This window comes from Halichoerus grypus, chromosome 5, assembly GCF_964656455.1.
Source record: "Halichoerus grypus chromosome 5, mHalGry1.hap1.1, whole genome shotgun sequence".
NCBI lineage: Eukaryota > Metazoa > Chordata > Mammalia > Carnivora > Phocidae > Halichoerus > Halichoerus grypus.
Genome location: NC_135716.1, coordinates 182,442,277 through 182,458,189, shown reverse-complemented (window position 1 = coordinate 182,458,189; position 15,913 = coordinate 182,442,277). Strand labels below are relative to the sequence as shown.

The 15,913-nt window shown below is 47.6% G+C and overlaps 1 protein-coding gene and 1 non-coding gene across 13 annotated transcripts in view; both read left to right on the top strand.

Moving 5' to 3' along the window:
- Nucleotides 1-15,913, top strand: part of CAMTA1 (calmodulin binding transcription activator 1) — an 843,552-nt gene that overhangs the window by 405,358 nt on the left and 422,281 nt on the right. For all 12 annotated transcript variants that reach the window (XM_078073844.1, XM_036064530.2, XM_036064529.2 and 9 more), the window contains one exon: nt 14,090-14,225. In XM_078073844.1, the coding sequence (XP_077929970.1) occupies nt 14,090-14,225 (136 nt within the window). The remainder of the gene's footprint in view (nt 1-14,089; nt 14,226-15,913) is intronic.
- Nucleotides 7,976-8,082, top strand: LOC118518082 (U6 spliceosomal RNA). The gene has a single exon (XR_004908437.1). It is a non-coding gene; the product is annotated as a U6 spliceosomal RNA (small nuclear RNA).

The following is a 15,913-nucleotide window of genomic DNA, read 5'->3' as shown; positions in this document are numbered from 1 at the left end:
AAAAGCTCCTTCCCTGCCTGTCTCCTGCCATCTGGAACATCCCCCTGAATCTCTCTGCCTCATCACCCTTCCATCTGCACCAAAGGTCATTTCTCTGATTCTGTTATTAATCCCGGCAGCGTTTACTGGGGTTTTTGGTCTTCCGTGTGGGAGAATATCGTTGTTCATGTCAAGATGGAGGTGACAGACGCAGGTCATGGCCTTGGATGGAGGTTATCACTCGGGCTTTTCTGCCCGGGAGCCTGAGCCTGAGAGACTGGGGAGAAAGTCATCATTTCTCGGCCCAGGTGAAGGGCAGCTCAGATGATTTCAGGATGCAACCCGCAGCCCCTGGGCTCCATGCCAGTTGGGCACAGAGACCCGGTGCCAGCGACTTCTCTGAGAGGCCAGGGCTATGGCTGTCAAGGCCTGTCCCATGGGCAGACAGCATCTTCCCTTCTCGAAGGTCCCTCTCTGAGCTCAGAACGACATGGCTCCATGCCTATTTGTGGTGGGAGCCTTCAGCAGCCAGAGGAAGAGGGACCTTTCAGTGCCTGGCACATGGCAGGCCGAAGAGAAGCCACCCTTGGGCCCCCAGGTAGCTGCATTCAGAATGAAGAGGCAGCTTGGGTCACGTGGCAAGGAGGGGCTCCCAACTTGGGTGCCCTGGAGTCCACTATGGACGGAGAGCCTCCCCGGGTGCCCCTCCCTGGGTGGGCCAGGCAGCCTCAGTGCAGCCGCTGTGGGGATCTGTGAAGGCAGATGGTGGGGTTGGGGTCGGGATGGGGCCAAAGCTGTGTGGGCCGGGTCTGGAGACAAAGGGCGGGCAGGAGAGGAAGGAAGCGGGCAAGCTGGCTGGGTGGGGAGGCTCTCGGGCCTCCTGGGCCCCCCCCGGGCACTCATCACCTGTTCAGCTAGCACGAGGGTCATGTGAAGTTTTCGGTCAGAGTCAGTGTGTGACTGCCAGGTGATGAGATGGGAGTGGGGGGCAAAGGTCGCTTCCACTCCGTATCTGACGGACTCTCCAGCTCGCAGCTCTGCGACCTTGAGGCACTTGTCCCCTGTGAGCCGCCGCCTGCTTCTCCACAGAATGGGAGCCATGGCAGCTGCCTGGTGGGCTTGTGCGGCTGAAAGGGGGGGCCTGCTGTGGCTCAGACGGGCCAACAGGGCCCCTGGCCTCACGGAGGCTACCGGAGCAGGGACAGCTCAGCCTGCCGAGCGTCTCAAGGGGTAGCCCACGGGGTGCGGGCAGGAGATGTGCTGGGGCCAGCACTGTGGGGAGACACCCCCCCCCCGTGGTGGTGGTGGTGGGCCCCGCAAAGAGAGCAGGGCCCACTGAAGGACTCTGGGGCTGGGTGCTCCTTCCTGCTGGGCTGGAGTTGGCTGCCCTGCCGGGCGACACGGCCTGATTGACCAGCACCTGCAGGGACGGTCTCCCCGGTTCCATCTGTGGCGTCTGAGCCAGGGCCACCCCGGACCCCTGGGCACAGCTGTGCCTGTGCTGGACAGGGCAGTCAGCCTGGGCAGGGCTGGCCCTGGGCTCCCACTGGCAGGACAAACCAGGCTTTGTCCTGGCTACTCTGCTTTGGAGCCAGAAGCGTGATTTACTCTAGAGAGCGTTTTTATGTTTGCCACTGAAGATTAAAAAAAAAAAGTTACTAGACAAAACAATTCTATTTTAATGCACAGCATTTCTATCTTGGGTTATTTTCTGTGTAGCACTTGCCTGTTACTAGTTTACTGATGGATTCCCTTGCTAGACTGTCAGCTCCCTGAGGACCAGGACAAGCCTGCCAGTAGGTCCCCAGGCCCAACAGCGGCACCTGGCACAGAGGGAGCCCCTGGAAGCGTGTGGAGAGCAGGAGAGACCAGTATTTGCGTGACCTCTTGGCATCTCCCTGGGATGTGGCCCTGCCCTATGTTTACACAGCTCCCCCTCGGCGGATCTTCTGTCTGCCCATCTTTCTCTTAATAGTTATGGATTATGGAAAAGAAGAACAAAGCCCATTAAGAGGTTCCCCTACATTTGATTTGAGGAAGTTTTCATCAGAACGGCTCCGTTTATTGGCCTTTAGCGTACAGCCTTATTCCCTTCTCTCAAAATGAATATTGCCTTGTCTCCTTGAGAAAAATTGATTTCACCCAGGAAGGAGAAGAGCAAACTCCCTCCTCCTGCTTTTCTTCTTCTTTTTTTTCCTCCCACCGAGACAGAATTTATCTCCTAGGTAGGTGGGGGGAAAAACAGGAATAATTGGACCAGAAGCTAATTCCCAGAGATTCATTGTCTCGAACGCTCCCACCAGAATGTGGGACGCTTGCCTTGAATTGCATGCTAATGATAAATGACAACTCTAACAGACCGTCACATTGAGATGTTTAGTCCTTCCTGCTAGGAGATGACACATTAATTTTCCCTCAGATTTACACTGGATTATTAATAAAATATCAGTGTTGGAATGTGACAAGTGAGGGTCTGTAGAAGTGCCAGGCTCTATTTAGGGGCACAGATTTTAGCCAAATGAGATGTCGGTGGGGTCAAACGTGACCCAGATGCTGGTGGCATTTGAAAGATCCTCTTTTCGCTCCGCTGGGCTCAGGCTCCCGTAACCTGGGCTGCACCAAGTAGCAGGGATAGAAGATTCTCTTTCCAGCAGGGATGAATCCAAAGAAAGGGGATGCCATATGTTCTTTCTCACTTTTTTCTTCTGCTCTGTCACTGACCAAACACTTTACGTGTAAGTGGCGCTTTCTGTTTGTTTTCAAGAAAAAAGAGAGGACATCGTTTGTTCCAGCCACTGAGTCGCTTGATGAACTCACTCATTTGACGAGCATTTGCAGAGTGTTTGCTGTTTACACGTTGCAATGGCAGGTGGAGGAGGCACAGGGACACACAGTCTGGGTGAGCCGGGCATGCCGGGTCTAAGTGATCACCCCACTTCTCTGCTCAAAACCCTTCAGTTGCTTCCCAGCCCTGCGAAGGTGAAGCTCAGAATTCTCAGAGGGGGTCAGGGGCTGGGGGTTCGGGGGGCAACCCCACTTGGCCCGACCTAGACAAAGCCTCCCTGTGTGTGCCTCGTGCTGCTTCTCCACTCTGTTCCCTGCAGTGGCGCCGATAGAGTTAATTTATGTTGTCTCAGGTCTTGTGTCACACTTGCTGGAACGTCCAGACTCCTCACTGCTCCTCCTTTGCCGCTGGTGCGGGTCCCCTACCTGGTTCATTTGTGTCTCTCATCACACTTGGAGCAAAATCCACGCTCCTCCAACCCCGGGCCTGCCCGGCTCTCTGGCCTCACCCTCTGCCTGCACACGCACCTGCTCTCTGCCCTCCAACCTGCTTCTCGGGCCGCTGGCCTTGCTGCTCTCTCCTTCCCTGGAGCCCTGGCCTTCACCTAAGGTCTGTTCAGATGCTGCGTCCCCGGGGGAGGTCTCCAGGTTGGCTGGCTTCCTTCTCCTCCTCCCACCCCGGCGGGCACAGGGCCGGCCTCTTCCTCCTGGATGGGACTGCAGGCTTAACACAAGCAGGGCTGGGGATGCTTCCGTCCACAACAGCACCTAGAGTGCCTTACGCAAATGCCTGGCCCATAATAGCTGCTCAATAAATATTAATTGAATAAATCACTGAATATCGTAATAGAATTTCAAGCGGAGTGCCCTGGGAGCTCTAGGAGAGGAACCATTAAGGAGTCCCTGCAGACTTGCTCTGGAGTGATTCCTGGTCATTACCATCTCTTCGTATGGGCAGTCTTTCCAGTGACCTCCAGCCTCCATTTAAAGGAACAAAACTGTGGTTAGCAGGCTGTATGTAGTGATCCTCAGGAAATACAGATTGGCTCCTGCCTCTGAGTGCCCGCAGCTTGAGCTGTCCCTCATCCTGCCTTCAGTCCTGCACAGAGGCGTCCTGGCCTGTGGTTGGGAGAGTCTGGCGCCCGCCCCCCAGAGGTCTCCCTGGCCTGGCCGTGTGGGCCGGGCTGTCCTTGGGGTACGGGGCAGCCTGCAGGACTCGGGGTGCACACGGCACTCACTGCGGGGCAGCGCTGGTGCTGTCTCCACCTTTACTCCAGAGAAGGAGAACAGGTGTCGCGACACCCTCCGCCGGGGCTCCTGGGGATCGGCGCGGGCACTGACGGCTCGCAGCCGACGGGGGCTTTTAGGCATCCGAATCTACCCAATCGTTTGTTTCCTGATAAGAAAGCCTCTTTTACGATTTTCAATTTGCCCTTATTTTAATGAAAAGAAGCTGGGGTTGGACTGCCCGAGAAGGAGCTAATCAAATAAAGCAAATTGGTGTTACCTTCTCTTGGTCCCTATTATTTCTATGGCTCCAGCTGGAATTTATTATGAAAAGCAATTGGTTTTCATATCTGGCAGATAGCAGCCCCGGCTGGGCCTGACAGCCCTTTCCTCCCTATCATTCCATAAATAGCTCACAGTGGCCAGACTGGGGTGGGGGGAGGGGGACATGGAATGCTCCCCACCAGCTTTCCCGCTCCTTGTCCCCCAAATCGTGAAGACCCTATAAACAAGTCAGAAGGAAACACCAGGTTGAAAGTTAATAAGCCAGCTCCTGTCCATGAGATTCGGGCTGTTGCTGTGGCTTCTCGGGGTTCTGTTTGGCAGCCTATCAACCTTGCTGCGCTCCAGCCATCAATTACTACTCTTGCTGGGTCTGTGTGCAAGGGAGATAAGCAGGGGAGACATTCCTTTTCCAGATTCCTTTCCTCTCCTTGCAACAAAAGGAAGAACTAAAGGAACAATTTAAATCAGGCTCAGATGATCCTTCCTTTATATGAAATGTTCTGCTGTGAGAGGGACCGTGGGCTCTGGAAGTGCCCCGGGTTGTTGCTACTAGAGAAGGGGAGAGGATACCTGGGGGATGTGCCAGGGATTTGTGGCAAGACGCCAGGAAAGGGTGCGGTGGGCTGGTTCACTGTTTCTGTCCTTACCAGCTGTGTGACCTTGGGAAAGTTAATTCCCTTCTCTGTGCCCTGAACCTTCTCATCTGTAAAACGAAGATAACAGTTTTCGCCTACTTCAGTTGTCGTGGGATTCACACGAGAAGTGGGTAGGAAGGGCTTTGCCTGCATCTGACATACTGTAAACGCTTGACAAGTGGCCGCTCTTGTTGTCATAGCAATTGTCATGCTGACTACTGACATTTTAGACTCGACCACGTACTTCTAATGGTACACTGAAATCAGGTCATTCTGTGTTGGAAAGATCAGAAAGAAAGGTGTGGGTACACGTGTGTAGGCTGCAGTGAAGAGTGGCATTTCTTATTCTCTAACTGCCCACTGGAATGGAGATTGAGCCCTGGGCTCAGGACCAGCGTCCCCTGCTCTAGGGCACACTTTGTGCCTTGTCACAGGAGCCTGTTTCACATTTGGGGTCAGGGCCTAGAGGCCATTGGAACTGCAAGAACTGCATTTCCCTCTACCCAGGTCCTTCTCTGTGCCTCATGGTGCGAGGGATGGGACCAAGGGCAATGAATAGAAGGGGAGGAGATATAGGGGGAACCTGCCCAGGTTTGGGTTCTAGCTGGAAAAGGGGACGCTCTGGAGAGGCTCACTGTTTAGAAGCCATCCAGACACTGCGTTGGGAGGCTTGCTATGAACGAGGACATCATCTGTTCTCCAAGGGAAGCCACAGGGTCATATATGAATTCAGCAGAACAATAGCCGATCAACCAGATCAGAGCTTTACTGCACAAAGTCTGCTGCCTCTAGGCCAGCCCAGGGGAAGGGGCCAATGAGAGACCCCAGGAAGCCCACGGATGCTGGGGGAGCAGGCTGGATCTCAGTCGTCTGCATGGAATTTAAGGTGGTTGTCAACGTCCTGGAAATGATCCATTAGTGACAGGGAAAGGGAGGTTCTAGGAGGAAGGACCATGGACCTGAGCTGTTTCGGGCACACTGATTTCTAAAGTTAGACTCAGGCTCAGGAGAGTATCCAGACCATTCCTTTTGTAGGATTAATCTAGCCTTGGCTGCAACCCCCAGTGGCTCCATAAATTCCTATTTAATATCCACACCCAAAACGTCTCAAGAACACCTCACTCCTCTGATCTTCAGTTACCAATTTTCTCCTATGTACCTAATTTGAAAAATCTGTTTTGCCTTAAAGTGGTGGATGAGTGTGTGTGTGCCTCAGTGCTTATAGACAGATGGCCTCTTCCGTGGGTAATGTTCCAGTTGTACCCTACAATATGCCATTTCATTACACCCTAAGTCTCACCATCATTGTCCCCGGTAGTGGAAACCTACAAAAAGGGGCCAAGTTTGTTATCATTATTAGTCATGAAGAACATGTATTACATGGTGGGTAGCACACTGGGCACCTTGCATGCATTATGTCTACTAAACAGAGAGATCAAATAATTTGTTCAAGGTCACACAGCTCATAAAGAGCTGAGCCAAGATTGTAACCTCGGGCTCACTTCAAATCCCATGATCGTCTTTTTTTTTTAAACTTCTTATTATGGAAAATTTCCAACATCTATAAATATGGACAGGCTAGTGTAATAAACTCCTATGTACTTATCATCTACTTTCAACTATGGCCAACACATGGCCAGTCTTGTTTCATTCACATCCCCCGCACCTACCACCACACACATTGTTTTGAAACATATTTTAGACACTATACAATTTCATCAGCAAATGCTTCAGTATACAGCTCTAAAATATAAGGTCTCTTTTTAAAAAAACACCTCTGCACTACAGTTATCACTCTTAAAAATTAATATTTCTAGATATCATTAAATATCCAATCACTGTTGAAGATTCCAATAGTTTCACAAATGCTATATATATATATATATATATATATATATATATATATATATATTTATATACTTTTTTTTTTTTTAACAGTGTTTGTTTGCCTTAGTATCCAAGTAAGGTCTATACATTGTGACTGGTTGACACATCTTTTGTCTTTTTTATCTATATATTTCTACTCTAGCATTCTCTTATTCTCTTTTTTCACTCAATTTTTTGAAGAATCCAGGTCATTGGTCCTGTAGAGCTTCCCACAATCTGGATTTTGCTGACTATATCCCTATGGTGTCGTTTACCATGTTCTTCTGTCCTCTGTGAATCTTATAAAGTGGTAGATCAAGAGGTCTGAATAATTTCAAACTAAAATTGTTTTTCCTACAACAAAATGTTCTATCAGGGACACATCCTGTCTGGTTGTCTCTCTTTTGTGATGTTAGTCACTGTTGATGATTCATTAATTATTAGGGGTTGCAAAATGGTGACATTTTAATTGTCACTTTTTCATTTATTGGCGGGAATACTTTTACAGAGAAAGTCCTCTTTTTTGTGATTTGTTAACTCAAAGGAACAGTTGGTACAGGAAAGGTAAGATAAATGCCTAATTCTTCCTCCTAATCCTTTTTTAGTTTTCAAAATAATGTATTGGTTCACTAGCCTCCTCCAACAATGATCACTTAGTTTTCTTATTTACATGCTTTAGTTTCATTATGAACTTATGGATTTAAATATATTTAATGTGTTTTAACCCAAAGCAATTGCTATTATTACTGATGCTCAAATTGGCCCATTTTTGGAGCCTCTTCAAGTTGGTTCCTGAGTCCTTTTTATATGATTTAAAATCTTTGACACAGCTCACATCATACTTAATTGTGAAACTGAGTGTTTTCCCTCTAAGATGAGGAGCAAGACAAGGGTGTTTATTCTCACCATTTCTATTCAACATTGTACTGGCGGTTCTAGCCAGTGCAATAAGGCAAGAAAAAGAAAAGGCATCTAGAATGGAAAAGAAGAAGTAAAACTCTATTTATCCATAGGTGACTTGATTATAAATGTAAAAGACCCTAAAGAATCTGCAAAAAAATTTTACTGGAACTAATAAATGAGTTTAGCAAAGTCATAGAATACAAGATCAATATGCAAAAATCAAATTGTGTATCTATCTATAAGTGGAAATGTGGGAATGAGCAATCCAAAAAGGAAATTTAAAGTAAACAATTCCAGTGCTCACTTTAGCAGCACATATACTGAAATTGGAATGATACAGAGAAGATCAGCATAGTGTCTACACAAGGATCACACACAAATTCATGAAGTGTTCCATAGTTAAAAAATAAAAAATAAACAGTTCCATTCACAGTAGCATCAAAAGGGATAAAGTACTTAGATAAATTTAATTTGTAAAGTATAAAACCTGTACTACAAAGTCTTACTGAGAGAAATTAAAGATTTACACAAATGGAGAAGTACTCCATGTTCTGTGATTGGAAGTGATTAGAAGATTCAATATTGTTAAGGTGGCAGTTCTTTCCAAATTGACTTTTAGACTCACTGCAACCTCTATAAAAATCCCAGCAGGCATTTTTGTTGTTGCAGAAATTGTCAAACTAACCTTAAAAGTTTCTACAGGAATACAAAGGACCTAGAATAGCCAAAACAATTTTGAAAAATAAGAGCAAGGTTGGAGGACATATAGTCCCTGACTTCAAAACTTACTACAGAGCTGCAGCAATCGAGACAGTGTAGTACTGGCATGAGGATGGAAAACAGAGCAAAGTATGAAGTCTAGAAATAAAGTCTTATGTTTATGGTCAATTCATTTTCATCAAACGTGCAAGTGTAATTCAGTGGGGGAAAGGATAGCCTCTTTTTTTTTTTTTTTCTTAAACAGAAACAGAAACAAAAACAAATGGTGCTGGAACAATTGGATGTCCATGTGCCAAAAATCAGCTTAGGCCCTTACCTCACACCGTACACAAAAGTTAACTCAAAATGCATCATAGACTTAAATGTAAAAGCTAAAACTATAAAGCTAGGAAGAAAACACAAGAGAAGATTTTTGTGACCTCAGGTTAGGAAAAAGAAATCCTAGATATGATATTGAAAGCATGATTCATAAAAGAAAAAAGTCAATAAATTGGAATTTTACCAAAGTTAAAACTTTTGCTCTTTAAAAGAAACCCATAAAGAACAGGAAAAGTCATGGACTGGGACAAAACATTTGCAAATCCAATATCTGATAAAGGACTTCTATCTAGATTTTATTGAAAAAGCTCTTACAACTCAAAAAGAAGAACACAACTCAATTAGAAATGGGCAAATGATTCAAATAGATGTTTCACTAAGGAACTTCTATGAATGGCTAATGAGGACATGGAAAGATGCTCAGCACCATTAATCATTAGGGAGATGCAAATGAAAACAGTGCTACACACCCAGGAGGATGGCCGTAATCCAAGAGACAAGACAATGTCAAATCCTGGGAAGGTTGTGGAGATGTTGGAATCCTTTCATTTCTAGTCAGAAAGTAAAATGGCACTGCCCTGTTGGAATACAGTCTGGCAGTTTTATGTTTATGTTCTCCGATGTATCTGTCTTTCACCTGTTGTTGCTGGGTTTTTAATCATGCTTAGGAAGTTTTCTCCACTTTCACGTTATAGAGAAATTCACCTATATTTTCTCCTCTAGTAGTGTGATTTTATTTACTATGTTTAAATCTCTGGTCCATTTGAAATTCATGCTGCTGTACAGTGTGAGGGATAGATCCAATTTTATCTTTTTCCATATGCCAATATCATTATTAAAAAGTCAGTCCCCTTCCCTCACTGACTTGCAATGTCTCCTTTAGTGTATACTAAATTTGCATATGCAAGTGGGAATATTTCTGGATCTCCTATTCTGTTCCCTTGGTCTTTCTATGTATTCATATATCAGTTCCATACTTTTGAAAATAGGACATGTTAATGACTGGTAGGGCTAGCCTCTACACCTCGGTCCTCTTTATTAAAGGTTTTTCTGACTATCACTGGTGTTTTTTCCTTCCCAATAAATTTTATAATAAAATTCTCTAGATCCAGCAAAAAATCCTGATGGGATTCTTGTCATTACCTTTTATTTATAAATTAATTTCGGGAAGATTGACATTTTTATGATCTTCGCTCTTCCTAATCAAGAACATGTTATGTTTTTGCATTTATTGAAACCTAATTTGTCCTGTAGACTTTTATAGTTTTTCTCCTCAGGTTTTAGGAGTTTCTTATTAAATTTATGCCTAAGTATTTAATTTTCTTTTTCTCTATAGCATTTAGTGTATTATGTAAGTCATAGAGTATATATATATGATGGAGTCCTCATCTTTCCTTCTGTTTTATTTGTGTGTGTGCATGTGTGAGCATGCGCATATCACACATGCACACACACACACACAAACTATTGATTATGTATCTTAATTTTATACCTGCCTGTTTACTTTTAGAATTTGCAGTAGTTTTTCCATTGATCCCATGATCTTTTTACCGTATTGCGTGAGTGTTACTGGTTTTGCCAGCCATTAGTTTCCCAGATCAAAAGGTTATTTGGCTAGAAGCCTCCCTCATTAGAATGAAGCTCCCTGTTTTCCATCGTTTTCCCTTGATATTCCTCTCTCTGCTGCAATGGAGGACTCAGATTGTTTCCTGAGGCTCTCTTAGACTGTCAGCTTTAGTCTGGGCTTCCCCCAGGAGATCCTGAGATGAAGACTTGTGTATAAGCAGTTTATTTGAGAGGTGGTCCCAGGAAACACCAGCAGGGGGCATGAACGTGAGGAAGGAGGGAGAGGAATACAAATAAAAGGCTCTTATCTAGCAGGTCTCCACTTGAGCAACTGGAACGTAGACTCTGGAAGACCATATAGAGCCCCCAGAGTCATCCTAAGCATGGGGTGAAGACGCCTGGGATTGCCCCAGAGTTATCCCAATTGTGAGGTGAGGAAGCCAGGACTTGCTGGGTGCAGGGTGCTTTCAGGGCCTTAAAGATCGCCCAGCCAGTAGAGCAAACCAGGACTGGCCCCACAGTCTATGCTAACCCAGTAGACTTTGGGGGAGGCTCTAGAGTCACACTGACTCCGAGTGAATCCTGCTCAGATGCTTTCTGGCTACAAAGGCTTGGTTCCCTCATCTGTATGTTGGGAATGATATTACCTCATGGAGTTGCTGTGAGGATGTGGACACTGTGGACAAAGACACAGAGATGTATCTATGGATGTCGATGTGATGTAGGTGCGGGTGTCGACATCGAGACACACAGTGGATGCAGATGGAGCTAGAGGCACAGGCAGATCTAGACGCAGATGCTGGTGTAGACATACACATGGAGGTAGACAGAGACACAGGTACAGACGTGGGCGTAGGCACACGTGTGGCCTGCTCCTCCCATGCCAGGCCCTCGCTGGGACTGGGGATCAGTAAGCAGCAGGACTTCCATGCCTCCTACTTGACTCTCTGTCCTCAACTCTGTCCCCATTTCCCTGCTCTTCTCAGGTGTGTGCTACCTTTTACGCTGTCATGAGATGTACTCAAGCCCTCCCCTGACTGGCCCACCCCTCCCTCTTCTCCTGGACCCCTTCCCACCAGCTTGCTCCAGATTATCTTCTGGGGCGGCAGTTCAGCCTCGTTTTCTTCCAGCTGTGGGGCCCCTCTGCAGTCTGGTTTTCTCTTTGCCATTCTTAGGACCTGAGAACTGTGGAGGGAGGGACGTTCCCCATCACACAGAGCAGAGGCAAGTTCTAATAAAATCAGAGTGCTGGATTAAACATGATTAGGTTGCTCATTATTGCAGGTTAAAGTGAAGATTCCATTTATTAAGGCCATTTAAGGTGGACACTTAGGTTCCCTGTGGGATTGTGTCCATCTCAAAGTGTCAGGTGACAGGGCCATTCTCACATTTTCAGAATGCAAAGGGCAGGTAACTGGAGGAAGATGGGTTTCCTTAGGTGGGTGTAGCTGTGGGTTCTGACTGTGGACATTGACAGTATTTCGGGATGTTCATGATTGGGTCATACCAATCATGATCTTGGGACAGTTGGCCTGAATACACTGCTGAGATTCACTGACCATGTTTATTTTTTAATTTTTTAAAATATTTTATTTATTTATTTGACAGAGAGAGAGAGAGCACAAGCAAGGGGGAGTGGCAGACAGAGGGAGGGGGAGAAGCAGGCTCCCTGCTGAGAAGGAGCCCAACGTGGGGCTCGATCCCAGGACCCTGGGATCATGACTTGAGCCGAAAACAGACGCTTAACCAGCTGAGCCTCTCAGGTGTCCCACTGACCGTGTTTAGAAAGGGCGGGAGGATGGAGCAGATCTACGTGAAGCCTTTTTGCTCATAAGCAGCTGGATTGGATTGATGTTGCAAGAGACTAGTCCCCCCAAAGGGGGTCCCTGCAACACTCTCATGGATGTCTTCATTCCTGTGTGGAGGGAGCGAGACGAATGCAGAACCTGTCGATTTGATCAGATGTATTCCTTTGCTTACTCCTGAAGCAACGGCCCTGAACACCGTAGTTGGACACTGCGCTCTCCCAAGGGTACAGACTTAGGGGGTAGAGCTCAGTGCTAGAGCATTTGACTGCAAGGGTACGAACCTAGAGGAGGGCTGAAGTGGGAAGAGGCAGGCACAGCTCGCCCCACGTTCAAGCTTCCTTGCCATTTAGAAATGGAAGAATACTGTGAGGTTTTCAGTGCAGACTTGTAAGTAAGTGCGAGACAGACGGTCAGGTGACAGCATTGTGACAAGTGTGTGAAGCCATTTCCCAATTGTTTTAGTTGGCCAGACTTAGGGAGGAAACCAACGGTGACACAAACCAGTTGCACCATGATCGGCAAACAATGAAGTATTGGGAGACACTGTTGAAAGTCTATAATTTCCAGTGGAATTGCTGTTGGGTCGTCAGCTTGCTACCGAAGGACACAGCCGGCTGGGTGGGAATGGCAATTAGCCGCTGTTACCCCAGTGTGACATTTTTCCCCTATAGACGATGGAAAAGTAAGACCTCACTGGCCAGTGTTGGGTGCCTGCTTGTGAAATGCCCCCTCGTCCAGGGGAAGGGGACACTGGGGTGGGGGCTCTTGCCCTGGGCCGCGGGGAAGTTTGGCTGGCCTGACCCTCACCTCCGCTGTAGCAGAGACACAGAAGCCCACTGGCCCTGGAAGAAACCACCTCCTTTGCCTGGTTTGCGTGAAGAGCCCTTGCGCCACGGCTGGGAGTGAGACGTGCCTGGGCTGGTCTCCTGGGCGCACAGACTCATCCGTGCCCCTTCCTCTGGGTTGGGGTTTCACTCTCAGAGGGATGCGGAGCTGGCCATGGGGCATGAGTGGTGTGCTGTGAGCCTTCAGGGGATTCGCAGGCTTCCTTGAGGGCTGGGGTGCCCACCCCTGCTGCAGCTTCATTCTGGAAGTGGCTCACCATGGATGTGCTGCTGGAGGAGTTTAGTTCTTTCTCTTTTTGGTGTTTCCAAGCCACAGTATGTGCCCGCTGCGGCTGCGGAGTGCAGGTGAACATCCTCTGCTCTCTGGGGTTGGGGCATGACTTCTTTTAGGAAAAGTCAGGGTTCTTTTGGTTCGTTCTTTTTGAATGGCACTAGAGCGACCGTCCACTCTCAGCATTTAGCAAGTGGGCAGTGTGGTTGTGGACCTAAGGTCAGGGTGGTTGTGGACCAAATAGACAAATTTACTGGGCAGGGCTGAGCCTTCCCACAGCTGAAGCCCAAATGTGAAAGAATCAGGTACTTAGCTGGCTTGAGAAGAAGGGCTGTAGATGTTCCTCCGAATCTTGCAGTGATCTAAATGCGGGCAATGAATCAAGAGCCTGGACGACTAGTCCTTCCATTGGTCTGTTCTTAACATAGTCATCTAGCGTCCACGTTCAACTTATTTATTTCCTAATGCTGGGTGATGGATTAAAAAATGTGTAGAAAATCTTTCTACAAGAGATAAGATATTGCAGCCTGCCACAACACCCCCGGCTCTTTTTGCTTTCTCTTGCTGTTTTTTCTACTTTTCAGTGCAGAGCTCAGGCCCCCACATCATATATCTTGATTAGGTGGTGGATATTACTAAGGGGATGTTTTTTAAGCCTATCATTGACACATTTAATTCATTAGGTACCAAATCCACAAACAAATTTTGGCTGGCCATAAAACATGGTTAATCCAGGGAGCTGCAGTAAAAGGTGAAAAATTATGTCCCAGCAAATGTGGAATATTGCTTTTCTGTAGAGACTTTTACGGTCTACGACATCTTTCTTCATAAATTTGTCTTTTGCTTGGTTCTCTTGGTAACTTAACCATTTATTGCTTCCAGACCACAGAATGGCTCAATGATCCTCTACAACAGGAAGAAAGTGAAGTACAGGAAGGATGGGTATTGCTGGAAAAAGAGGAAAGACGGGAAGACGACCAGAGAGGACCACATGAAGCTGAAGGTCCAGGGAGTGGAGGTAAAGGGCAGAAAGACTCTCTTATTCCCCAAATGTTGTTTCTGGGCTGCAATGACATGGAATTGCTTTGGAGTAATTTGCTGCCAGTCACCTCTGTCAAAAATATTTTTTGTTTGCCAAGACCCCGTTTGCTGTTTTGCTTTGTTTTCTGCTTTCTTAGCCAATAGTCTCCATTTAAGTTTTCCATGAAGGCCAGATTTAGCTAAAGTGCTCCTGTTTCTCGGGAGTCCTTGGTGTGTAGACTGGGATTTGCAAGGTTCCTGCAGAATCCTGTGTTGTATGTGTCACGGAGGAGCCTGCAGGGACGAGGGAGGAGGGAGCCGCCTGAGGTCTCCCTCTCTAGGTGGCCTGGACCTACCTCTGTTGAGTGGGACCCTTGGGAGCTGGTGATCTCCAACCAGAGCCTGGCTTGTCTCCCTCTACTGACGGCCTCTCTGTTTCCCTCTGGGTGTTCTGACCTTAGGGAACTCGAAGGTGTTAAAGATAATTAGATGGGATCGTAGGGCATGAGGGATTCTTGCGGCTGGGGTGGAGGTGGGTGCTGCAGGACAAGTCTTGGGATCTGTGCAAACTTCGGTTTGGGTCCTGGGGGAAGACAGGGTGCAGGCTGGTTTCTTTGCCTTTGTTGTCATACCACAGGCTCTCACTCTTGGGCAGCTGTGGAGACATTCTCCTGGGGTCCCTTCCTTGTTTGAGGGCCTGAGCCACGTGCCACAGTGGTAGAGGGAGAGGGTGTGAATCGTGGTGCATTCTTGGCCTGCTAGTTAGAGAGCACCCACTTCTCTGCACTGCTTGCTGGTCCTTGTAAAGGATCTTCCCTGTAGGTACGGTGCTGCGTCAGGCCAGGAGCTGAGAAGCTGGCCTGGGATCCAGCTGGTATTTCATACTGGTGGAAGCGAGGGATCCTGGAGGCCACTGGTGTGTTGTGTCCCCCAGGCTGCCGGGATTGATCACTTGGACCATAAGCCCACTTGACTTCCACGGCTCCCACTCCAGGCTGACGTTTTTTGTGACGCACTTCGTCATTATGACTTTTTCTATATTAATCATGTGCTTTTATGGCTGTTAAAAATAGCATCCAGTGGCTTTTATTATATTACCCCACGGAGAGAGATAACTTTTGTTTTATGTTTTTGTGTTTTTTTTTAAACACCCAGTAACAATGCTTTATGATGTTGAACAAAGAAAAGCCCCGACACAAGAAATTCTGCTTCTGTACGTTCTCTCGCGTTCTGTTATTTGCACAGCGTGCTTTCGTCAGCTGGTGAGACATGAAAATGCAGATCGCCCTGAACGTGCTGGACCTAGTTCTAGGACGGTGACTGGTGATTTTGCCAGCTGCCCAGCCATGGCTGCGGGGGGCCCCGAGGGCACAGGAGCTTGGAGGGATGGGGGGGGCACGGAGCAGAGTGGGCGGGACCCGCGCGGGGCTCTTGCTGGGACTTGCAGGGTCTGCGGGAGCTCACTCCAGAGCTGCACAGACGGTCCCGGTGCCCGCAGGTCTCTGGCAGGCCTCATCCTCGGTCATACGTAGGTCAGGAACTTCGGTCATCTGCAGTGGCAGGGTGGAACTCTCCCCCAGCAGCAGCTCAGAAGCCCAGGGCCAAAAAAAGCCAGTGTTCATTTTCTTCCTTCACGTGATAAATTAGAATTGTCACTGGATGGAATCAGAATGACGTGTGGTTATT